The 27,609-nt window shown below is 38.7% G+C and overlaps 1 protein-coding gene across 2 annotated transcripts; it reads left to right on the top strand.

Moving 5' to 3' along the window:
• The first annotated feature begins 43 nt into the window (after positions 1-43).
• Positions 44-23,823, top strand: fam168a (family with sequence similarity 168 member A). Of its 2 annotated transcripts, XM_078246336.1 has the most exons (8): positions 46-197; positions 10,633-10,740; positions 11,475-11,566; positions 14,339-14,419; positions 18,069-18,214; positions 19,713-19,899; positions 22,023-22,149; positions 23,234-23,823. In XM_078246336.1, the coding sequence occupies exons 2-7, from the start codon at positions 10,679-10,681 to the stop codon at positions 22,133-22,135; spliced, it is 681 nt and encodes a 226-aa protein (XP_078102462.1). In that variant the 5' UTR covers positions 46-197; positions 10,633-10,678; the 3' UTR covers positions 22,136-22,149; positions 23,234-23,823. The 2 variants fall into 2 exon arrangements, with proteins under 2 accessions (XP_078102463.1, XP_078102462.1); XM_078246337.1 differs by lacking the exon at positions 10,633-10,740 and having other exon boundaries at positions 44-197.
• Positions 23,824-27,609: the final 3,786 nt, after the last annotated feature.

Genomic DNA, 27,609 nt, shown 5'->3' with positions numbered 1-27,609 from the left:
CTCCCTCCCGGCAGTGCATCCCCATCCCCCACACGGTGGCCGTCTCTTCGGGTGAAAGCTGTCTTCTCTGCGCCACTGGTCCGACAAAACGTTGCTGTAGCAGAGCCAGTCCGCACCGACCTGAGGCAGAGCAGACCCACGGGAGAGATCACGTACGCACACGGGGGATCTTTTTATTGTTCTACCTAGTGGCTTTGGTAAGTCTCGTCCGATGTTTATTATGGAGGACAGGAATGTCCATGTGTCGACTTGCTAGTTGTTCGTTTTTTTTCCCTCTGTATCCCTTCAATTGTCCTCCGTGGTGGCTACAGTGGGGGAACTAACGTTAGCGGGCTAAGCTAAACCAGCTAGCTTTAACAACAGAATCAAACTTATACTAGCTAGTTCTCGTATCGGTACGGGTGTTGGTGTTATTGGTTTGCGTTCAGGCGGAAAAAGTTGCTGCTGCGGTTGCGGTGCGGTCCGGTCTGATCTTTTGTGAGTATATTTTATTGCCGTTTGCTCGTTAATTAGCAATTTGAACAGCGTGTGTCGAGGGATGCTACGGGTTAGCGGTTGCCTTTTCAGGTTAGCAGACAAGCTAAGCTAACGTTAGTATTATGTGACCCGCATAGATTCCTGCATGGAGTGCTTCGGAATGGTTGAATTGTCATGCTAACAGTAGCTAATCTGGTGATAATTGGCAAGATGGCATCTCGGAGTTGTTATCTAGAAATCGGTGGATTTTTCAAAATGGTGTCTTAAGCTTGTTTGAGTGTGACCATTTTTGTCCAACCATGGCTGTTTTTGCGTTGCTTGCTATCTCAGGAATGCGGTGTACTGCCAGTACATACTCTGATGGATATATCTACATGTGAATCACGTATGTGGTGGTAAATACAAACGCCTGCATGCTAGACTGTATCCTCCAGGCTACAGCCACAATTATAAACAAAACAATCGTATTTTGGAGTGGAACTAATTTGTTTTTATCGAAGTTTTGTGTTGCATCTGTAGTGTGTTTTTAAAAGTGTGTTTAAAATAAAGTGTACCTTCTATTCTGCATAATGAAAATATTTGCACACTTGATTTATATGGTAACGTTACATCTTCACTACACCACGTAGGTTCATAATAAACATGTTTCCTCTTGATGTTCAATTTTGGTTACACGAAGACACCAGCTACTGTTAGAATAAGTATTATAATGCAGTTTTTTTAATATATATATATATATATTATCTTGGCAGCAACCAATGGTTATTTTCTGTATTGATTGGTTGCTGACCAGTTTCTGATTAAAGTATTGTTCATTTTACAGAATGTCAGGAAATTGTGAATGTCCATTACAATTTATCAAATAATGCCCTCTTCAAATGGCTTGTTTTGTTTGACCAACTTTCCCCAAGCAAAAACAAAAAATGGTTTTATTTTACAATGACAATAATCAGAGAAAATCAGTCTAGACATAGATATGTTTGGCATCTTTGCTTGATAAACTTAAATGATAAATTAATGATCAGAATTCTTGACTAATTGATTCATCAACTAGTTCAGTGAGTAGAGATGCAACCGTCTAACAGGGAATCACTGTACTCACTGACGACACACAAACTCAACAGAGCCTAACATAGTTCAAAAGAGACAGGATTACACAAAATGCTAAAGGCATATTTTGCTTCTTCTCTCTTATGACTAGTATTATCAGTGAAATGAATCCTCTTTGCGGTCATCTTTTTTTTTGGGGGGGATTACCTGCTTTAGTCATTGACTACTAATCCCATTTAATTCAAGAAGCCTTATCTGTCTAAAGGGATTTCTGAAATCTTACTGTTCTTGGCCCGCACCAGAGCAACACAGTTTTATCTGTGTACAGTTCAAATTGTACTCTGCAGAGACAGGAAGAAGCTCACTGCTCCATGTATGTTAGGCATTCAGTGGTGTGATTTGTTGTACATTTTTTAATTAGGTTATGCTTCATGAGGCCAAACAACATTAGTCATATTGATCCTACCCCAAAAAAATACACGCATTATAGGTAAACTAAGTAAAAGGTAAAGGCTGTGCACAAGAATCTTTTTTTTTTTATTTATTTATTTTTTTTTATAGACCCTAGTGAAATTTAAAAAGCGTGGATTATGAGAAATCCACATAAAAATACAGTATATTGGTGTCATTTTAAGTTAATCTATATTTTTTTGCAGAGGATTAAAATATGATCTTAATTGGGATACATATCAGTTAGTGTCTTTGAAGTACTGGCTAGTTCAATTTTATCTTCAATCTAAGGTGACCCCTGTCTGCCAGGCTAGGGAAAGGGGTGGGGGGGGGGGAGGTGGGGGGGGGGCAGCATGCGTTGAGCGCAGTCTCATGTGTATGAATAGGGGGCTGTACAATGCAGCTGTAAAACTGTCAGGCTATAGAAAGCTGGAGTCACTTAACGTTACGAGAGTGAGTGGGTTCTATAACTGGCTGTTGTCTTTCTACCACTTTGTCCCGTGTGGTTTGAACCACTTAATAAGTTTCTCATCAAAGATCAGTAAATAAGATTCACCCTCCTCATCATTCAAGTTCATTACTAAAACTGGGACTCTACCGATTTTTATCCATTATGTATACATCTATCTAATTATTTTTTTCCTCTTATTAATTGATTAATCATTTAGTCTGTAAAATGTCAATTTCCCAATGCCAGTCCTAACCACACACACCTGCGCAAATATATTGGCAACTGCCAGTTGCATGCAAATTCATTCTTCCTTTTATAATTACCCAGTCAGTCAGCTGACGCATCCACTAAGCTTTATGCAAAATATGCGCGATGGCATCATCTGGCGACTTGGAGCTAGTGCTAGCTACTTTCATTGGAAAATAGTTGGCAACACTGCTGCATTCAACTCACGTTGGACCGTTTCATATGAGTCAGCCATCACTGTTTGTGACTGGGTAGAGAATCCAGTCTGCAGTGTAGTTCAAACTAGGGCTTCACAATATATATTGTTTCCACGTTGACATTGTGATGTGCGCATGTGCAATAGTCACATCGTAGGGCGTGCAATGTCACGTCAGGCAATTGAACTCGTCATGCTACAACTTTTTGCTGCTTGATACAAAAGGAGAATGTGCAAGTTTCTCTTTTGCAGCATTTCATTTAACATGCTTATATTGGCAAATGCATATCAGTTAGTATCGGTTATTGGCCTACTTGATCACTAATAATGGGTATGGTCCCTGAAAAAAATATATCCGTTGATCCCCAGTAACAATAGAAGATGTGAAACATTAGTCAAGTTAGTAAGTGATCAAAGTAATAGTATATTGATTACTGTATTAACTATCCTCAAGTGTTATCCGGACTGTAAACATTAGTTACCATACCAACTTACCATAATGAGGTAGCAACTTGTATAGAATCGACTACATTCTGCTCCTGTGCTGGGGCCAGCTGAACATGGAGCTGAGGCCCGGATCGGGCGTCCATATATGGAAATCTGCGATGAGCAGATGTCATCTTGTCGAGAAAGTTAAGAAAAACGCACAAAGCGTAGAGCAGACTGAAACCTGGGCCTTTGTCTTGCAGGAAGTAATTTTACACACTTTCAGGATATTTTGGGACGTGTTTAACATGGAAATCCGATATTATGAACAGTATATGAATGAGATATAAGTTGCACCTTGACAGCTTGTCTTGTATCAAATGCTGCTACTGCAAGACGACACGGTCCTTAGGTTTCTGTGTATTAGCATGGATTCAGGACACTGAGTTTTTGTTTGGACTCTACACCCAGAGCCCTGCTGTATCTAATCGAGAACTAGCTTACACCTGGGATACTATTTGAATAGGTATTTTTCACAGAAGACCTAGTTTGGCTCTATATGTTTAGAAAGTGATTGGCATTGATCACCAACTTTCAAAAGCCCCATCTCATTAATAATGGTGCTTTTGTGCAAAGAGAGTAAACTATTACTGGTTGCTACGTTATCTACAACATTATGGCCTTTTTTTCCTCCCTGTGTTTTGTGAAGTCCCACCGCAGACAATAATGCCTGTCTGCTGCTAATATTGCCTGGAGGTATTAATTGTTTATCATGGCTCATAAAGCTGTTTGTTCTGTTTTGTGTGTCTGCATGCTTGTTCATTTGTTGGTGTTTTTTCCTCCCCATACCTCCTAGGGTCCGATTATTCAGAATATTAATCCAGGTACGCTCACATTTGGAAGAATGGGGGTTTTTTAACCACTGGCTATTAGAGCCTGTTAATTACAGGAGCTAGGGTTGGGCGATATGGAGAAAATCAAATATCACGATATTTTTAACCAAATACCTCGATATTGATACTGCAACGATATTGTAGGGTTGACAATTGGTGCTTTCACAAAATATTTACACAATGAGAGTTTTGATAATAATCAGTAATGTGGATATAATGACTAAGTGGGTAAAGGCAAATAATAGAACAGTTACAACAGTCTGGTAAGTTCAGAAAATGACATCACTTTACTGTAATGCAGCCTTTAAAACCAGGAAAAGACAACACTTATGCCATATTACGATATAATATTGATATATTGCCCAGCTCTAATAGGAGCTACTTTTAAGTAGATTCTAGAAGGTAAATGAAGTGTTGAATTGTTATCCCAAGTTTCTGCAAGATTATGGCCTTTGTCCTTAACTCTTTCTTTAATTATTATTCAAAGCAATGTTAAACATGTTTCAAATCGGGGTTTAGGGTTGGATTCCAACCTGCGGCCCTTTGCTGCACGTCTTCCCTCTCTCTCCCCCCCTCGTGTCTACGACTGTACTATCAATTAAAGGCCAAAATGCCCCAAAAAATAATCGTAAAAAAAAAAAAACTTGGACCTGGACTTGCCCAGCAGCTCATTATTTGCTCTCCCATCTTAATGTAGCATTTGCAAGTAATCAATATAATTGTATTTCAACTGGTTCATTAATTAATTTGGAGCACCTTTTAAGCTTTATGCATTCAGTAAGTGTGCAGATACTGCAACAGGCGGCCATTGATGCACCAGGGCCTTTTTATTAGGGCTGTTTCAGACATATATGTAGTCACAACAATAATACACAACATGGTCAGATGCAGCCCCGCAACAGTTTCATACCGAAAATATTTTTACACAAATTCAACGGGTGGCAGTCAACACAGTCTGCCCGGGGTGTTCACGACGGGTCAGGCATCTCCCCACATTTCTCCCGTAGCAGTTTGCCACGACCGGCTCAGGACGGCTTGGAAAAGCCTGGGGTGATGGTGGCTCACGGCTCCGTCCGAAGGTGTTAAAAGTAAGATTTATTTCATCCACACGCTTTATAAATATAATTGCCATGCCTTCACGTGCCCCCCCAAAAAGTTAACTTGGTTGGCAATGATGAACATAAGCTTTTGCATGATGTTTTGGCTCTCCTTAAGTGACAAATTTTACATGGGCTCATGGTAGTGTGGATAGTATGTGGTATTGATATCTGTCGGCACACTTTTCTCTCCATTCAGCAATTTTGTGTGTAAATGAGTGTTACAGCTTCACTAGGCGACTAGCATGGCTGTAGTTGTTTCCAGTATCATTCAGGCCCACTATTGATGTTATAATTCCCCAGATGCTGTGAGAAGAGCTCATTAAAAGTCAAATTGCTTGATGCTGTGATTTAAAAAAAAAAAAGTTAGACAGAAGCCTCTAATTAACACATCAAGTAAGGACTCTTTCTGTGGGACAACTTTGTCACCATCGTCTTTGCTCCTTACCTTAAACTGAGATTAGATTTTTTTTTTTTTTTTTTTTTTCCTGTATCATGGCAAAACATACAAATCTTGACCTCAGTGTCAACACCTTAGAAAACTTTCCATACTATAATGTAGCTCTTCGCAAGTGTGTGTGTGTATGTGTGTTAGTAACCAAGGAGGGGGTAGAAATTGAATCTCCATAAATAGATAATGTTGGAAGGGTATATATTTCAATGTAACATTTCCATTTTCAGTGGGCCGGCACAATATTGTCACATAATCCAGGGATGCAGACCCATGAGGTTTGTAGCTTGGATGATTTTGGAAAAGAGAATAGCGGAGGAAGCCGGCACAGAGAAAAGGGGAGATGCTGTCCCAAAGTGTATAGTGCTGTCCTAGATCTAAAATAGCCTAGGGCTGTTTGGAGCTCATTGCTGCAGGGCAGGTCTGATTGTGTGGAGGGGGGATTTCTGATTCCATCACACTGCCTTTGAGCACTATTGTAAAATGGATTTGGTCTCGGTTGATTATGGAGGTCAGTTCTGATTGTGATAGCGGGCACTATTAGTTTCTCTGTCCCTAAGGTCTGTGTTTTGTTAGATATGCTGTAGTAGGATTAGTGCTGTGTTAAAGGCCCTGTCAACCTACTGTACATGAGCACAATATTTGTTCTATAAATATTTAGTGTCAATGAGAAAAACTTCACATTGGCATCTGCAAACTTTGAGAAGCTGAAACCAGTGACATTTTGGGCATTTTTGCTTTAAAAGGGGTCTCAAAAGAATAACCATTAGTAGAGATTAGTATTCTGTGAATGGACTCATTGTTTCAGCTTTACAGTACAGTGAACCGCTGCTAAAGTAATATGCTATAGAATAAAAAAAATCAACTAATAGGAAAAGAGCTGCCTGTAAGTATATTACACGTGTGACTCATTATCGTCCTTGGTTATTTTCATTTTGGTTTCCTTTTCATATGACCCAAGTGAAACGCTGCCTTCTTGAGGATAAAAAAAAAAAAAAGCTATTGAGAGAGAGAGAATGTGAGAATGTGGACATAAATAAATATGCAGATTTGAAACAAAGCACTACCTGACTGTCACATTACTGAGCTCACACAGAACAGTTTAAGATGGACACACACAAATACACCCAGCTTTGTTGCATGCTGTGTTTTTGTACGTAGGCCTTGAGGCTATAGCTTGTGAGTTCAGCCCAAATGAAGTTCCACTAATAGAGTTTAAGCTTAACAATGTCCTGGAAAAATAACTGGTTAAGCCATGGAGCTGGACGGTCTTCCCTAATAATCTGTCACTTGGTTTGGGAACCTGAGGGTGATTAGTTGATTGACAGAAAAGTAATGGGCAACTATTGTGATAATCTAGTAATTTATATTTTGCAAATATGAAAACATTTTCCAGTTCCAGCTTTTCAACTGTATGGATTTACTCTTATTTCTTTCAAATGATCGTAAGTTGAACATCTTTTGGGTTTTGGAGTATTGTCAAAAACAACAGACAAGACATTTGAAGGGTCCTGGTAAATTAGGATTGTGAAATATTCACTATGTTCTAAAATGTATTAGCAAATCGATTTAATCCAGAAAATAATCAGCTAATTACTCAATACTGAAAATAGTCGTAAGTTGTAGCTGTAGATGAATCGAAAAAATATCGCATTAATCGGTACAGTGAGATGGCAACTGATTATTTATTTATTTATTTATTTATTTATTTATATATATATATATATCTCTCATATATCTGAGTGATGTATGACATTAGTCTACACCCCATAATGGCAGATTGTTCCTTTTTAACCGTAACAAGTGTAGGCTCAGTACCCATCAGCAGTTGCTGTTTGCTGGTGTCTCTCTATAATCAGGGTGTGTTATTGATATTTTCAGGCAACCAACAATGCGGTGTAATTTTTTTGCGGTTCTTTTCTTTATGAAGTAGGCTATGCTTTAAGCCCCAAAAATGCATAAACCATGGCGATGTGTAGGCCTACACGTCTCTGCCCCTTCACACTGACCTACAAATAAATGTACTGTCTCTTTTATGGTGAATCTGTCCTCTGGAGAATGGTATTTTACAATCATAGTGTGCTGACGAACAGAAGGTCTTCTGGCTAGAAAGAGGCTTTTATTTAGGAATAGAGAGCCTGAAGGGCCCATCACCCTCTTCCCCTGAAAACAAAGGGAGTTGTGGTCAGGCACTCCTACTCATCACATGCATCTCTGCCGTCCTCTGTTCCTCACACACACCTTCATTAGACGCATTGTGGTGCCCCTCTAGTTTTTACCCATTCACTTTTCATCACCTTTGCCTACACATTCTGGTTCTCCGGCTGAAACAGATGAACAAACGCATCTTTCTATACTCTATTCAGTCACAGCTGTAATTTGGTTTGTGTTGTGTTGCAGCACTAGACCTCGGGGTTAGCTTAGCCACCTGTCCATGTGTTAATGGGCGTTCTTTCCTCACTACACATTTACATGCACATACAACTTGGCTCACTTGAATAACCACCAGATTAAGGTAATATTTTTAATTAAAGCTCTGGTTTGCTGCAAGATTGAATTTTTATGATTTTGTTTGATAATCGTCTGTCACTTAGAGGCCACTAAGCTGACTAATGGCCATATGATGTCTTCACCTAAATTGTGACAATGATGGTGCTTGAAATTGAAGAAGAAAAAAAAACTATCAAAAAGCCATGCTCACAGGCTCAGCATTGGCTTTAGGGATGGCAATCAGTCCGTCGGTCCGCCACACCGAAATAGCTCTAACGTAATCGTAACAATTAGACTAGGTAGATTGCCATTACATTTTATGGGTTAACATTTGTTGTTTTGAGTGAATTTTCTCGACATCTTTGGGATGAATTACCATGAAATTTGGCACAGGCATTAATGCCCCCCTCAGGATGAACTGTACCAACTTAACCTTTCATCTTGGACCACCATTGTTCCAAATTCTGATTTGTCCAGCACTTTGATTAATGACCAAATACCTGCATGCTGGTGACATTCCCATCAGCCTCAGCTGTACTATGTTTAGTTCCAAATGGAAAATGTTAGCACGCTTCCACACAAAAACTAGGATGGTAAACATTATACCTAATGATAAACATGGCATCGTTAGCATTGTCATTGTGAGTGTCTTAGCATTATGTTAGCATTTAGCTCAAAGCACCGCTGTCCCCAAGTACAGCCTCATAGAGCTGCTAGCAGGAGTCTTGTTATTGTATTATACTGCTCCTCGTGCAGATCGTTGTAGATTGTGTGGCACAGTTGCAATAATCTTTGCTTTTTGCTTTAATCTTATGTTAAGAATTAAATGTTTGCATGAAGAGACTGATTAAGTGAGGTAGAGAAATCTAATGATAAATTAAACGACAGAAAGGAATAAAAAGTAGAAGGCAGAGTTGCCCCAGAGGAAGGATTTAAATCATAAGAGATACAGTAGATTAATGAGGAATGTACTATGTGACGTCTTCAGCAATATGATAATGAATTCCCCTGGCACATTCTTTTGTTATGAAATATGAATTTGGGTAATGAACCAGAGTTGACATATCACCACTCTTGTTGTTTTTACACACCTACAAACACACACCGGTTCATGTTTTTGACTATTTTTAAGGCGTACATATGTGTGTTGAAGAAATTCATCTGCAAAATGACTCAAAAGCAACTGCACCCACGTGTTTGTGCTTGCATTCAGTTTCAGAATGACTCTGGGCGTTTTGACGTCAGTGTTTTTGGATGGAGCGCTGAAATGCTTCCTTGCCTAATTTGAACTGTCACTTGGTGCTGTTTGGCATCACTACGCTACAGTGTATGTCCAGGAATTATGACAGTGAAGCTATAATCGCCTATAGGATTTGTTAACTGGCCGTGAAGCACAAGCCCAGGATGGATCGGTTGGATTTAAGTACGTCTTTTTGTACAATCCAATTCACAAATCTACAGGAAGCAGAATTGGACAAATGAGTTTTGATAGTCTGTACGTGGTGAATGGTTGATGTGCTGTGTGCAGATAGATTGCCACAACAAATTTCACGCAGTCTTATACATAGCACACGACAGAGCCACACTGAAAACCAGACAGAACCAGCCTGATCACTGCCGTAACATACCAGCTCCCATCTCTTTCAGAAACAGAAGTGCAAATCAACACACAAACTCAAATGACACACAGCTCACACACCTTCCCTTTCTTTATTTATTCCTTCAGCTGTTCCTGCTCTGTTTGTGCAATGCTCTTGTGGTTCTGGCTCATGCTCACTTGATCATGCGTATTCATGGCTCGGTGCAAGACTTGACCTATTTGTACTATATTTTGTTCTCTGTCACTTGCCCGCTCACTGGGTGTGTTGTGCTTTTTCATTTTGGCTGTCTTAATGTTTGCTTTGCTGCTTGTATTGGATGTTGTGTACATCACATATATATATATATATATATATATATATATACACACACACTCATACTCATGTCTCACTTTCTCCTGGACATGCACACATCATATAGCCTAGGCTTTACATAGACAGGAATTAATACAATATTACCTCAAGGCTGTTTTATCAGCCAGTACTGCTAGAAACGGCTTGTTTTGTATGCACATAAACAACTGATGGTATAAGAGATTTTAAAATGGAAGCAAACACAGTCCAATTATTATAATATTTATATACATTGGTTTGTTTTGTGTTTAGCACATTTATGCATGTATTGGTGGCTATAGACACAGCAGTCACTTACTCAAATGCTTTAAATCACTGTCTCCCCTGCTGCGGTCACTAACCATTTGCTGTTGCACTGGTGCTTGCTTTTTTCAATTTTATTTTTTTTTATTTCATTTTTTTTCCTTTTCCTGTGTTCGTTGTAATCATGACCTCTCGCTGTTTTAATTTCAGATTTGCATATCCACTTCCACTCCTTCCTCATTTGCATACAGCAAGAATGGCGAGCGGGCATCCCACAGACAAATTCAGTTTCATGTATCAACCAGACACGCACAAGAGGTACGGGGCACGCATGCACACGCACTCACACACACATGTAAACAATATCCCGTGCCCATATTCTCCGTGACCAGGTAAGTTGAAAGTTGGAGCACTTGAGGTCTTCTCGTCTACATTGTGAGACCAGAGGTGCTTATGGGAGGTGTGTGTGTGTGTGTGTGTGTGTGTGTATGTATATATATATATATATATATGGCTCTGTTATTGGTCACCTTCACCCCAACCATTTCCGGCACCTGAAATGTTTAGTGGTCACTCCTCGTTCAGTCCTGTAGTGGAAACCAGGCTGGTAGAGCTCGCCCTGCCTTGTTTGATGCAGTAGTGAAATTAAGGAAGATGTGCAACATTTGGCTAGCTGTATTTAATGCCACTCAAGAAAACCAAACCATTATTTTCAGTGAATCCATGCGTACTTGTGCTTTTCTGTCAGTACAGTGCCTTATTTATTCCAAAAGTCTGTGTTTTTAAATACATTCTTGCGTTGAGCCTACTTGAGGGTGAGGATTCAGGGGACTTGATTTTTGCATGCTGGCAAAATCCTTCGGCTGTCAGATTTCGCCTTAAAAGTCTGAGTTTGGGATGTGTGTGTGTGTGTGTGTGTGTGTGTGTGTGTGTGTGCTTGATAAACGTAACAGTTTTATTTCCAATTTACACGGCTTATATCTCTTTCTCCATTTTTCTTCTTTTTATCCCCCTGCCCTCTCCTCCACACTGTCCTTTTCTCTCTTTCTCAGTAAGAACAGGTTAGCTTCAGCTATGAATCCAGTCTACAGCCCCGTTCAGCCTGGCACCCCATATGGAAACCCTAAAAACATGGCCTTTACAGGTAAGACTAACACACAGACACACACACACACACACACACACACACACACACACACACACACACAGTTATCATCCTCTATACCAGTGGTTCCCAACCTGGGGTCCGGGCACCCCTCAGGGGGGCGGCAAAGTCACAGGGGGGGCGCAAGTCTTTATCTGGTTTGAGGTTGAGGTAAAAAAAAAAAAATATTTGCACATGATAATACGCTAGAATATATAATGTATACAAAAGTCTGTATGAAAACTATATATTTTTGTTCTCGCTTAAAATTGTAGGCAGGCTACTTAGTAGGCCAAACCTCCGGGACCTCTTAACCTGTGGCCCTTGCTGTCATCAGGTCAGCTGCTATCATCCTCGTTTTTCCTGCCGCCACGGCATCACTATTTTATGATTGAAACATAGCGGAGAAATGTAAAAGTGCTGATATCTCCTCTGTATCAAAAAGGGGAGCTCAGCTTTTTTTTAGACATGAATAGGGGGGGCGCCAAGGAAAAAAGGTTGGGAACCACTGCTGTATACCACCATAAACCTGTTTTTAAGGGTGGCTGCAAGTGACACACAACATTGCTGCTGAATTTTGAGATCGTGAAGGCCTCTTGATGCTTCTAAAAGTTGTTCAGAGAGAAAACCCTTATTTTTTATAAATTGGTCAGTGTTACTCTAGCGAAGTTTACTTATTGTTGTTTTTGTTTCTGTTGCATGCATCCAGAAACTAACTTCCCTACGCAACACTACTACACAAACTACCAGAAGATGGATAATAAATATGTAGTGCTGCACCATCAGACTGTACAGTAACACTGTAATGCGGCTTACAAAATAGGGTTCTAAATGCATAGTGTGTTTGATATTGATGGCACCATCACCCAGAAATTATGGGAAGGCCTCGGACTACGTCAATCTTTTTCCACAATCTATAGAATGTGTTTCAGAGAGAGGGCATTTGAACAAAGCATTTAAGCCCAACAAACAAAAATATGGCTGCTGCAATAGAGAGGACTGTTTACAAAAAAAGGTCACAAATCTGAAATCTAGATCCAAAATATAAAATTGTGACTCTGTACCCAATAATGTAGTATCCAGAGAAGTTGCATGCATACAATAGAAAAGTGACACAGACTACAAATAAAAAGAACACAGTAGGGCTGGGCGATATGGAGAAATTCAAATATCACAATATTTTTTTACCAAATACCTCTATCGATACCGCAACCATATTGTAGTGTTAACTATTGGTGCTTTCACAAAATATTTACACAATGAGATTTTTGATAAATAATCATCAGTAATGTGGATATAATGACTAAGTTGGTAAGGGCAAATAATAGAACAGTTACAACAGTCTGGTAAGTTCAGAAAATTACATAACTTTACTGTAATGCAGCCTTTAAAACCAGGAAAAGACAACACTTATGCCATATTACGATATCCAAAATCTAAGACGATATCTAGTCTCATATCACGATATCGATATAATATTGATATATTGCCCAGCTCTAGAACACAGATTGAAAACTCCCCTGTTAAAGACCAGCCAGTCAGTCTCTTCTGAGGAATGGTGTTGTAGAGTTATCTTCTCGCCATCTTTTGGATTTTTATTTTCCAAAACACAGTAGAGAGTTTGAACTGCAGGTCAAAGGTGTCCGCAGGAACGATGAATGTTTGATGGTGAATGTTTATGTATTCACCATCAAGTTGCACACATATTTAAGATTATATGCGGTTAAAATGAGAGCACTGGTGTAGCTTACAGTTATGGGCTTCCGCTCATGTTTAGTTTACATTTGCATGTGAAGAAGACACACACGTGCCCCACACGTTTTTTTAGGAATATTTCCTGTCAGAGACTTAATTTCGTTCCACATGAGCGTCAGTTAGTAAGCAGCCCATCTCATCTGTGTCCATTGATGTGGAAACACCCTCATTTAAATGATAAAACAGTCCATGAAAGTTGATTTTCCTATCTTCAAATCTGACTGCTAGTACATGACCTCCTCTGAATATAGGAAAATAAGCCCCGATGTGTCTGAACTACACACTCATTGTGACCAGCAGACAACACCAGGAATAATGCAACAGAAGGGCTATAATAAAACAAATGTTGGTAATAACACATGGAATTTAACTTGGGATTTTGTGAATTGCCATACCTCTAATGCTGTGCTGTTGTCAAAAAGCCACATTTATTTAGTTTTGATATGGTTGTCAAATTTGCCTGCATAATCTATAATAAAAACATATTAGACTAAACTGAGTTCAGATAAGTTAACCATCACAACCCTCAGACTCTGCTGCATCGTAGATTTATGCTGATATGTATTAAACCTGTTACGACTGGCCCAACCTACAGCAGCTAGATATAGTAAAGGCTCAAGGCTACAGAACAGATAGCCTGTGAGACTGCCAATAATAGCAAGCAATGAGCTGCACTTCTCTCACTTATACGCCATCTCTCAACTCTCCTAGTTTTCTCCTCTCTCCTTCTTTGCGCCTTTTTTATCTGTGAAAGCTGTGTGTGTGTGTGTGTGTGTGTGTGCGCGCGCCTCCCCCCCACACCATTGGCAGGTGTGTCTCGTCTGTATGTAAGACGCATTCAGCCAACTGCGTTATTGGTGCAGACAGTTTTTTAATGAGCGCCATCTGTGCACATCCTGCTCCAAACCAAATAACTGCCCTACCTGTGTGTGTGTGTGTGTGTGTCCGTGTGTGTCCCTCTCTGTTTGTTAAGCTATGGTTTCTGATATTTTCTCTGTTGTCTGTGATGTCCTGCAGGCTATCCAGGAGGGTATACTGCCACGGCTCCCACCTATACACCCAACCTCTATCAAACGGGCAGTCCTGGGTATCCACCAGGTGAGCCCTAACACGCACGCACACACCAGTTGATGACTTTGTTTATATTTAACAAGGTAATATCTCAAGAGGAATTGCTTTCAGTTCACTTCATATTTTTTGGAGTTAATTAGTGGGATGTAAAATCACACCACAAAGATGGCAGTGAGTGTAGGGGATCCATTGAAATGTAATGTTAAGGGATGTCACACAGACGCACTGGTACATGCAGATGATTTTTACGTCATTATCACGTTTTAGACAAATATTAAACTGCAAGGATATGTGTTTTAATGACTGCCCTTTGTGGAGTAGATATGATACTATTGCCTATTGTTTTTCTTTATTTTCACAATACAAAATAGAAAGATGTAAAAAGTTGAGTAAGGTTTTGGTATGTATTTAGGTTAAGGCTGGGGAAAACACGTTTTTAATGAATTACACACTGAGGGAATTTTAATTTAAAGTCAGATGATCTATTACCGCTGCTGCTCTACACTGCTGCACTGAACTTAATGTTGATTATGCATACGCAACCTAAAGCTAATCGTTTCCCCACATTTTTAGTAATTGAGTTATTTGTGATTAACATTTTGTTGAATAAAAAATGTATGTAATACTACAATTATTAATGATTTAAAATGTGTTTCATCTCAGTATATTTTGAGCAAACAAGGTTGTTTAGAGCTCCACACAGGTTGCAGTAATGTGAAGGCAGGATAGAGTAAGTGGTGATCTCAACCTAAAGGGCACTGATGGTGAAGGAGTGGGAAGCTAGCCGGTAACAGCTGCCAGTGGCCTTATAGCAGCAGATACGTGCGCTGCTGGGGCTCAATGTCGGGTCCCCATAGCAGATGGGAATAACAGTTGTCTCGCTGCTTTCCAGATATGGTGTGTCTGTATAGATATAGATCGTTTAGTGTGACGAGGGTCTTGAACCTTTCGGCCTAGAAACCCAGACGAAAAAAACGATCTCACTGGAGATCAAAGCTTGTGTATGAAATGGGTCTAACCTCTGTTTTGTAATGACTTCCATTGACAAATAACATTTTGGCAATTAATAATTGAATAATTGGGGGTGAAAGCTATGTCATCATGATTTTTTTTATTATTATTTTTATAAGGTGTTGCATGTAAAAACCTAGTTCACCTGCTTGTAGTAGGTTTAAGGGGCCACAGATAAATTGCCACCTGTCTCCTTAGCTGTAGTGTCTTCTAAAAGCTTTTCATAGGAAGACTTCTTTTTTGATTATACAGTTATTTGCTTTATATGAATTTGCTTGAGGCAGGTATCAAAGTTTTAAATTGAAATTTGAAAGCACGAAACAACAAATTCTCATCTAAAGTAGTCTCAAATGTCATAGTCCCAGTTGGGTTTTATTAGCAGACTTGTTAATCCATTATATAAAAAATGTGTAGGTAATATTTGCAAAGGAGAAAGGGAGAGGCTCATACAATGTCAAACTCAGAAACGGTTTAAGTTTAATTAACAACATTTTACATAAGTCAAAATTACAAAAAAAAGGGGAGACAATAGGGAGACCATAGAGACACAAAAAAGGAAACCTTAAAATAACTAAAAGGTCAATGTGAAATAAAATATTACTTTGCAATCAATAAGTCAATAAGATATTTTTACAAAAGGATCTTGAAGACGAGCAACGAAGTCTGTGACTTTAAAGATGATATTTAGGTGCTTCCAGACAAATGGATGGGATGGTAAATTGGTAACAAGGAATAGGCAAAGGACAATGAAGTCCTTTTGAGTAACTGGTATTATGTTAAGCATTGGGTATATTATCACCTAAATAAAAACATTTTGAAAGTCATAATTACTATCAATCAATAAAAGATGTAATTGTCTGAACAGGGGAGAAAATAGCTACTTAAATTGTTTCCTTTTCTCCTGAATTTCAAGTATCTTACCAAGGCAGGATGGGATTGTAGATTTCATCTGTGCTGCTTTTGAAGCCTCTTTCCTCTCGTCCCCTCCCCCCAGTTTGGTTTTATCTTTTGGAAGTCTAATGAAATATCAGGTATGCTTTGGCAAAGCTCACCCAGCTTTGGTCTAACAAAAGAACCTAAATATGGAGGCTGTTTTTTTATTTTTTATTTATTTATTTATTTTCAAATCAGCAGTGGTACTGTTTAACTGCAAATGTCTTTCTATGAATTCTGCAGTGCTTAATGTATGGTGAAGTTAGTCTTTTTAGATGTCGTGTCCCAGACAAACATCAACCTCCAAACAAGCTAGCTATGCTCTGATTAGAACCATGTCTTGGAGAATGTCTTTATTTCTCAAGACCATTGAATAGACAAACCGCTTTCTATCAGCATGGCTTTTGTGTAATTGTCACACACCATTGTCCTCTAATGCCCTGCATGCATGTGTGTGAGAGGACATACACACACACACACACACACACACACACACACACACACACACACACACAGCAGCTCCAGCATCTCTTTGTTCCCTTGTCCTTGTGTGAGAGAAGCGCTTTCATAAGCTCTGCAGCAGCAACTAGCTAGTAGCATGTTTGACCTTCAGGCTCCTCCGAGCGGCAGCTCGGGGGTACTGCTGCACCCCACAGAGTCGAGCCCAGCTGACAGCAGACATTAATGCAGTGGTTTGAATCAAATGCCTCCACTGTACTTCAATAGACCTCGTGCCTTTCAACCTTTTTGGTGTAGTTTCAGTTAAATGGTGGTTTGTGCCACTTAGTTGGTAGGTTGCTTGACTCTATATGCTCCATAAAACAGCGATTATACTCTATACATTGGCTACAGAACTACTTTCTGTAGAACGCTATTTTCAAAGAGCATGGTAAGACTAATTTAGGCTTTTAAGACACACAACCCTTGGCTGTGTTGTTTTGAGACTCAAGTCCCATTACTAGACAGCGCTAGTCCCCCATCTGGTGGATGGGGGATGCAACTAATGATTATCATCCTTTTGGTCTTATAATACATCATACAGTATTGTTTTGTCTGAGCAGCAACAGTCCAAAACTCCAAAATATTCAATTTTACTACAATGTAAGACAAGGAAAAGGAGCCAACTCTTCCTCTTTAGAAGATAGAACTGTCAAATGTTGGCTATTTTTGCTTGAGAAATTACTTAAACCAATAATTGATTATCAAAATGGTTGCAGATTAATTGACTAAATTTGAAACTTGAAATATATTTTTAAAGGAGGGACAAAATTGTGTTAATTATTTTACTAATTTGGTTTCTACTGGTCCGCATTCAACCCTGATGTTCAGTTTTTTTTTTGTTTTTTTTAATACAGTATATTTATTGTATATAGAGTAGAATTATTCATAAAACACAGTACTGCTGACTCACATCTTCCTTTGACTGTATCTAAGGACTGACTAAGACCCTGAATTAGAGTATTTCGGTTACATCTTTTGTCCAACTGATGTTCAGTTCAGAATTGCCTTTTCAAATGGTGGTAACATGGTGAAATGTAATAACTTGCTGCTATAATTAAATTGTTTTTGCTGGCAATAGGTCACATGACTACTTGTATGTGTGACGAACTCACAGAGAATTATCACTGACGCTTAATTGTCAGAAACTTATTAATAAAGTGGGTTGCTCTAGTGTAATGTGTTTCTAAATCCTTCTTTCTGTCTCTCTCTTTTTTTTTTGGACTGTGTTTAGGATATACTTCAGCAGGCACCCCGTACAAAGTGCCCCCAACTCAGTCAAATGGAGCGCCCCCTCCCTACACCCCCACCCCCACCCCATACCCAACAGCCATGTACCCCATTCGCAGTGCCTACCCTCAGCAGAACCTATACGCACAGGTAAGGATACTGAATGATGAACAACTTTACCTTGGAGACACACTCTGTACCCTGCCACTGAAAACTGGTGATCAGATTTGTCGTGTTACACCGGTCAGTTGGCAGTGCCATTTAACTCAATCACTTTGGTAAATATACACACGTTGTATCTGGTTAGTTGATTACACTTTACAGCATATTGGTACAATTAGGTGAAGCGATTTTGCGACATCATAGTTATGAATTTCAGCTTTAAACAAATATGTGGTCCGCCGATATATGGGCTTTTCAATGGCAGATGCCAATATTTAGAGAGCAGTGCCATCAATGGCCGATACCAGGGCAGGAATTTTACAGCGGCCATGTATAAACTTCATAAAGTGTTTATGTTCTCACACGTTATATCTTTATAACTGTGATGTAAGTATAAGCCATATATACTAGTATCCTTGAAACGTGTTTCGTGTTTAAAAAGGTCTCAATCAATAATATACATAAGTCCTTGAAACGTGTTTAGTGTTTAAAAAGGTCTCAATCAATAATATGCATAAGTCCTTATGGGCCAAAGAAGCACCCCCCACCCCCTGATTCCCCATCATCAAAAGATGAGGTTTTGTTGTTTTTCAATATTACTTGGTCATTTTAGTGCCCTGAGGCTACAATGGTTGTGATGGTATGTGATGCTAAACCTTTTCTAATAATATGAAGTACAAATACATTTTTAACTTACAGCCTTGATGCCCTGGCATGTGGCCTCTTTGCCCTAAAACAAAATTGCTCCGCTGCAGGCCAAGTGGCCTTGCCCCTAAAATTACGAAATTCCGGCATGGTGAGATACAGTATATAATGCCGATATCATGTCGTTTTTTTGCATCTAATTAAATGCAACAATTTACTAATAATAACAAATGAGACGCACAATTGCTAAACTTAAATGAACATTTATTTAATACTGTTATTGAGTGCATTGTCTCTGTTTAGTCAGTGTTTAGTTGTAGGCTATAACTTTTCGCATACTTTTGAAAATGCAATCAAACGTCGTTTTTAAAACATTCCGGTGTCATGTGGGCGGCCCCTAAAAGGCATCACAGTTACACTTGCTTACTGTCCCACAACCATTCCAAATGACAAATCTGATGAATGTTCTACTAGGGCCTTTTTACGAACCCTGTAAGCTAGTTTAGCTGTTTGGAGGCTTGCTACTGTGACGCTGACATCTGCTCGTAGAGCGGCAACATTGACACAAGGAGAAACGCTAACTTCGTTCTGCAGCAGCCACACTGGCTAGGCTGCCTGCAGATATGGCTGAAGACCTTTTTTTTGTTAATCTGTCTGTTAAGCACAGGCATCGGACTATTCAGATTATCTCAATCGGCCTGATTAATGCCATTTGGATTTTCAGTTTATCACTAAAATAAATGTGTGGATGAGATGACTGAAGAAAGAATTGTTTGAATTGAAGTGATGGGTTGTTTTGTGTTGTTTGTGTAAATGTTAATATTAGTGTTCATCCTGACAGGGAGCATACTATACCCAGCCAGTGTATGCGGCTCAGCCACATGTGATTCATCACACCACCGTGGTGCAGCCTAACAGCATCCCCTCCACAGCCCTCTACCCTGCCCCCGTCCCTGTCCCTGCTCCTCGCAACAACGGCATGGCTGCCATGGGGATGGTAGCTGGGACAACCATGGCCATGAGCGCAGGTAAGACCAGAACCACCACTGACTCCAAAATGTTTGTTTGTTTATTTCATTTTTCAGAGATAACTTGCTGGCTTATTGGCCGGGTTTGATGTCTTCACTGTTCTCTGTTCTCTCTTGACTGTAATCTGTGCGTTTTAAGTCATTTATTTATGCTGAAGATAGTCATGTGTTTTTAATGTTGCTCTCTGAATGTGTGTGGAAGTGTTGTTTTAAGAGTTCCCTTTTGTTTTGGCTTACTGATAGCTTGTATGTGCTTGGCTGGGTCAGGTCTGTATACCCTAAACCAGCAGGATATAAATTGGACAATTAATTGAATCGTTGACAGAAAATTCAGTTGCAACCATTTTGATCATCAATTTAATTGTAGTTTCAAAGCAAAAATGGCAACAACAAAAAAAAGTCTCTGGGTCGAGCATCTCAAATGTGAATATTTGATGGATTTCTTCATCTTCAATGATAGTAAAGTGAATGTGTGGTTTTTGGGCTGTTGGTCAGACAAACCAAGACATTTTCAGTGATGTTGCTAGGTACGCGGCTTGCATCTCTGACGCATTAAAATCCGAAAGGACGCAGTAAACTCACCATCCATTTGTCCAGCCATGTGTCCTTATTTTTCCCTGATAATGCTAAATCGTGATCAAATCGGTTGAATCATAGATATAGACAAAAGACCTCAAAACGACAACCTACCTAAAGGAAACCTACACACAGTTCTTATTAAACCTCCTTGATGACGCACACACACACACACACACACACACACACACACACACACACACACACACACACACACACACAGGACCTGCAGCTTCAGTCTGAACAGAGCACTGTGTTGGTGTGCTGCAGTGTCCAGTCTGAAATCCTCCCACAGACTGTAATCTAGAGATAATAGTAAATGGTTGTGTGTGCATTTTTAACACTTTATCAATTTTATGAATTTTCTAGAAGTTGTAATGCTAATCGCATTAGCATGTTAGTTACCGACAGGAGCTATATTTGCATCACTGTACTTCACGGTATCACTTGAGGTAATTACTGCATTACAAACTGTGTATTAATCTATGTTAGTATTGTCAAGTTAGCTAAGAAATGGTACATGAGATTTAGGTTCATTTAAGTGGGAGTGGGACATTTATATTCGACAGAGAGGACCATTAAAATGTTTTATCAGGATCTACCACAGGTAAAGATGTTCTGCTCCCTGAAAGAAGTTTTTTATTTCATCCATTTTCCCCACTTTGCAAGAGTCCTTCTTTGTGGTGTGACTGAAACAAAGATTTTTAATTTGGGACAGTTCACAATCATTTCGGGACGGCTTAGATTGTATTTCGGGACGGTTCCAGGAGGATGGTAAAAAAGATATACTCCCGTGGACTGAAAACCTATCAACATCACTGCATTTCCAGCCACAATCATTGGCTCTGGTAACTTCTGTTGGGCAGTTTTTGCCATTTGTTGACAATTTGTAGACTAAGAACTGATTTAATTTAAGAAAGTAATCATGAGATTAATCAATAATGAAATACCGAAATTATTAGTTGATTTTTTTATTTTTATTTTTTTTCTTTAGTATTACTTTTATATGTACTAGGCAGGTGGATAAAATAAATAAATAAGTAAATTGCCACAGCTGCTAACATAGTGGAAAAACCAGGCAAAATATAGCAAAATTGATCTAAAAATAAATGTAGAAAAATGTGATCCAGATATCACGTCAACATGCTGACAAAACATGAAAGTCATTATGTAATGTTAGTCTACATGTGTGTATGTGAATGCATATTTATGTGGATATGCATGTGTATGTACTATTTTTATATACACTTTTTTTATATACTTATATCTATACAAAGTCAAATATTTATATATATTTACCTTGTTAAGCTTTGTTGTCCTAGCTTTTAGCTGTATGTCTATTTCTGTGTATGAACGCTGAGAGCAACAAAAGCCAGAGTCAAATTCCTTGTATGTGTTAATCCTTACTTGGTCATTAAAGCTCATTTTGATTCTGATTCTGACAATGACCACAACTACAGCAACAAACCAAGCCTTCATAGCTGTTCAGCAGATGGATTCAAAAATGGCTGAAGCTCATCAATGGTGGTGGTGTTTACTTCCTGTAGGGACCCTGCTGACAACGCCCCAGCACGCCCAGATTGGAGGACACCCAGTTACTGTGCCAACCTACAGGGCCCAAGGGACACCTGGGTACAGCTACGTACCACCTCACTGGTAGAGCCCACCCATCATGTGAGTGTCTGCCCACCTGCTGTTTGCCTTCTCCTCAACACACCCCTCCTCTCCTCTTCGTTTTGTTGTCCTTTCGTCTGTTGTCTCTCTGACTTGAACAACTGTGCTGCCTCGCATTTTGGTAAAACCTAATAAACAAAATGAATAGTGGAAAATTCACCCAATTAGTTAATTAACTCGATAGTTAGTTAGTTAGTTAGTTAGTTACTCACTCACAGAAATTTAAAGAGTTAAAGGTGCTATGGTAGACTGTATGCAATGGTGGTAGTGCAAAAGAGAACTGTGCAGTGATTGAACTGTACAATAGCTTATTATTAAATATTAACTATGAAAAGACAAGAATGCAAACACAATAGAATTAGAATTGCTTGACATTTTACATAGGTTATAGTAATTTTACTGTTAACAATGAAATGATTAATACTGTTTACTCATTATTATTAATGCTATAATGTATGCTATTTTATCATTAGTTCAGGGTAATATAACATTTATGAATTTAGATAGTTAATAATTCGTGAGTGGTTAATACTTCTTTTGTAAACCATCTATAATATTATCTGAATGCTATTGAATATTTATTATAATTAGTACTTAAGCATTTTGGGTGATCTATAAAAGAGGATTACTTGTGCCCTGATAATAGCGATCTAAATTGTTAATAGATGCTTTGCAAAGTATTTATTAAGCATTAACAATCTATTATAATCATCAGTTTATAACTTTATAATAGCATCCAAATAATGTTTGCAAACTATTTACAAACTGACACAACTTTACAAACTTTCTTAAAGGTTTACAAATCATTTGTTAATCATTAACAAATGTGTAATATACGTTATGTGTGCAACAATAAATTGTTAAAGAACATAAAACGGCATGGCATTACTAATTATTAGTAAACATTATCATTTCATTGTTTAACTGTAAAATAACTTAAGTTTAGTTATCTGTCAATTTGCCATTCATAAGTGATGGTTATTACAAAGTGTTACCCATAATTCTTAACCCCTCTTTTCCTCAGAGGTCTGAGTCGGCCTTAAATCGATCACCAAGGTGTGCTTCTGCTCTTCTTTCCCACCAGATCTGGAGTCCACCATCGTATGCAACTTCTCAAATCCTACACAGGCTCCCATTGGTAACCATGGGAACTCAACACCTGTCTGCAAGAACAAAACTAAAGTGCAACAGCCACTTTACTATTATTGTTATTGTTAGTATGCGACATTCTCTAACGTTTTTACAAAAGCTGCTTTTATTTTTTCTCTGTTCATTTGCCAACCAGTCATTACCTTATTTTGTATGGCTATTTTATTTTTTTTATTTTATCTCCTCATTTTCTGTTGATGTGTCTGTCATTGGAACTCCAGAAGGACTCTTGACCAATCACGGGTGTCCCTTGCTCCTGTTTCTGTGTTGTGCTGGTGTGTGTGGTCTTTCCTGCTGCTGCTCAGTTGGCTGGAAAATATTGGGCACTTATTTTCAGAAGTGCACTCATTATCATCTCCATCAGTCACTACGAAGACTTAAGCTGCCACATTTCTAACAACTAGATATCAGCACAGGGTTTTAACATAATAAGCGTTTAGTTTTTCCGCTTATTTAATTGTTTGATATTCTTACTTTTACACATCTGAATTACTTTTTTTTGTTCTTTTTCTGTAAACTTTTCCTTCCTTTGTTCTTCCCTTCTCTTTATCCTTTTTTTCCGCCTTGTTTCATTTTCAGTTTAATCTCAGTCGTCTTCCAGCGCCTAGCTGTCTGTCGGGCAGTAGTCAGTCCGTCATCCCTGCCCTCACGTGTCCGTGAGTGCTATAGACAGATCACTTACCGACCACTACCCATGCTGCTGCTCACTGTGTCCACATTAGCATAGTACATACACACTAAGAAAACTTCATCTACTACATGCTACATACTATGCAGGCTAGTATGTTATGACACTATTGAAATCTTAACCTTAACCTGTAAGAATCTTTATAATAACCATGCCAACAGCATGGGGTGGACACACACACACACATACACACACACACACACACACACACACACAGGGGCTCCTGTGTTGTGTCGGAAAAAACACATGATCACTTAGTGGCACTTACTATACAATACCTCCAGTTATGTTGTTACTGATCACCACACACACGATGTGGGTTTCTAGGGGTGTGCATGGCGGACGGCAGAGAAGGAGTTTAAAGGGATTGTGTTGGCACAAAGAGAGGAGAGCAGGACAGGATGGAGAGAGCAGACTTTAAGGAAGGAGGAGGAGATCACATATTCACAGTCAGGTCATTTCATTTCAAGGTACAAGACATTTGAGTTTGGGGAATCTCACCTGCAAGAGGCCACCCAAACACTGCTATTTTTGCACTACATGTATTGTACATTGATTCTTCACTGTGATTACATCACCTCCTCTTCCATCCTTCTTTCAGGCGAGGACTTTATAACCAAACACTCAACAAATAGAAACCCACACTCTTGAGTATACAGTTAATAGTGAACCAGTCACATACATGTGTGCTGATGAATGGATAGGTTTCAGTCCACTAGTCCATTTCACAGTTCCGTGAGTGCTGAAAAGACCAAACCAGTGACATGGGTGGTTGTGCACCACATTTAGGAAGAAATTATGGCAAATCAGAGGGCTGTAGTGTGTATACATCTGGTCCAGGTCATAGGGATGATTTGTTATGCTCTGAATTTGGGTCAAAATTTGAACTTTGTCGGTATTACCATATGAATTGCAAGAGCACTGTAGTCAAAAGTGCTGGTTTTAGTGTTCATGGCTACAACAGTTTAAGAATATTAAGACATTTTAGCGAGCGTGCAGAGCCGTGATGACGCGGCCACTTAGTTGTAAACTGGTTCAGTCCAGTTGGCTTTTTAGACTAAGTAATTTTTTTATGAAAAAGATTAATCTTTTTTTTTAAGTTTTTTTTTTTTTTTTTTTTTGGAAATTGACACATCTGCTTTTACTGACTGCATTTAAACATAATTGTCAAATTTTCTTTTTTTAAATCCATGCATAACCTTGATAGTCATCAGATGAGGATAATATTTGAGCCAATGAGACATGGACCCTATACAGCTATTCATTTTCTGTTGCCTTTTATGCTTATACATGCAGAGACATTTATGTGCAAAGGCAGTATGATGACCCATTTTAATCAAACACTACAAACATACCAAGTAGTGGTTGTGGGGTTTAATATTTAAGTGAGGCGTGTGGTATTTTTCAGGATTCACACACAAAAAAAAACTCAAATTACAAGTTCATGATCTGTAGAGTACAGATTTGTATAACAAAAAGCATTTACTGCGCGGGTATGTAGATGAAGTGGTTTGATATTGCAATAAAATAAGCGGGAACGCCTCAAACTGTTAACATACAGTAATTATTTTCTGAGTGTTTTGAATTGATTTAAAAAGCTTATTGTAATCTCTAAATATGGATTACAGGCTCTGTATGCAGCCTCCATTCAATAATTATTGCAGTTACTGCTAAGAAGAGAAGTAGGAACATATCAAAAATTTGAGTATTGAATAACTGAGGAAATATTGCAGAACATACGACAAATAAAATGTAATAATTTAATGCTAAGTAACAGGTACCTATCTTGGTAGTGCAAGATGAAGAAACAATTTATATTGTAATTAAAAAAATAAAACGATAAGGTTGAGTGTTTGAGGTATTCTTAGTCCAGATGTTTGTACACTAGTAGGTTAATTCTCAAGAAAATATTGCATAATACCGCTGTCGGATGAAAACCGTCGATCTTTGAGCCTTATTTTTGAAACGGCCCTTGTATTTTACAAGATAAATGGATGTTTATGGGTCATATAGTGTTCCCACCAAGTAAGGATCTTGTACATTTTAACTCAAGCCAGTACAACTGAAAAGAATACAGAAAGTGGGTTTTCTTGCGACAGCAGTAATGTTACTCGTCATTAGGATTTATTTAACCAACCACTACTTCTGTCAGTATTTCTCAATAGTCTTATGTTTTTTTTTCTTCTTTCCCTCTGGTCAATTGAGCATAATGGGTATGCATAATATTCAGGTGTATTTCACTATAGCATTGGATCTCTAAGTTAAAAAAAAAAAATGCAGTATATTTATACAGCAAGTGGTACAGTAATGTATTTCTAGCTAAGCATGGTTGCATCAGTGTGGCAGCTACTGTTTGTGCTTTTAATATATATATTTTTTTTACCTTTTCTGCATTTCTACATGTCTGTTACTGATGAGGGGAACAAGGTCTGTCAACAAACTTGTGGAAATTCTCATCACCAAATCCCACAATTGAATTCTGAATTCACAGACCTTGAGGAAGCGGAGGATTAATGACAGAATTGAAATGGATAGCAGCTTTGCTTTTTTTTTTTTTTTTTTTTTTGGTCGACTGAACAATGGTTGCCATGATGCTTTTGGGGGCCATCTTCGCTGTCCGTTTCTGTTCTGTGGGTGCAAAGATGTATCGTGAATGAAAACCCTCAGCCTCCACGCCCTTTGTTCTGTGCCATATTTCACCAACCGTTAAGTAAATATTAGTTTCTTCTCCTAAGTAACTGGTGAAAGAGTCCTTGTTATGTCTAGCTTCCTGTGAATCTGTGTTTACCTATTGCTGTCCTATTCCTCACATTGTTAATGCATTTTGCCTGTCTCACTTTTATCTTTCTTGCTCTATCCTCTGTGTTTATCCTATTTTCACTTCAGAGGCCATTTTGCATCCCTCCAACCATTCAAATATTAAGTTTTTATCACATTCAGGGATGCAAAATGATGTCGGATCACATGTTCTGCTCCCTCTCATGTCCGCTTTTAACCCTGTGCTCTCTATTTTTTGGGTCTCTGTGTGCTTTCCGTCTGACCTTTGCAACCCTCACCACCCTGTCGCAGTAGCAGTCATAATGACATATATCATAGTCATTAAATTGGTGTCACTAACGGCGATAGTCCATTTACTTGTGAAATCTCCACTGAGCCTTTTTAAACACTAGATGTCGCCAGTGTCTGGAAGTGGCATCGCCATGGTTCAAGGCTTTGTACCAGAATGATAAATTAAGGATTTATTGGTGTCATTTACATTCGAGAATCACAATTGGATGTCACCTTCTAAGCACTGAGATCTTTTTGTCTTTTCCAAATGGAAAGTCCTTTTTTCAGACACAAAATAAGTTTTTATTTGTTCTTATAGGAGGAGTTGGTTATTTTGAGTTGAGTGTTAAGAAGAGTTTTTTTTTTAATGGACCAATGCTCTTAAAAAAAAAAACTTTATTTTTTTTATTTTATTTTTTATTTTTTATGTGGAGGTGCAGTAGAGAGGCAGACCCACAGAGCATTTGGGGTAGTTGAAGTTAAAGACTCCCATAGAGCAGGTTGGTTTTGTCAGGGTGGTGAAACTGCTTCCTCATTTCACTCCATTCCTTGCCTCCTTTTATTTCAATTTGCAC

Source organism: Sander vitreus, chromosome 3, assembly GCF_031162955.1.
Source record: "Sander vitreus isolate 19-12246 chromosome 3, sanVit1, whole genome shotgun sequence".
Taxonomy (NCBI): domain Eukaryota; kingdom Metazoa; phylum Chordata; class Actinopteri; order Perciformes; family Percidae; genus Sander; species Sander vitreus.
Note: the sequence above shows the minus strand (reverse complement) of the source record. Positions and strands in the feature narration are given on the sequence as shown.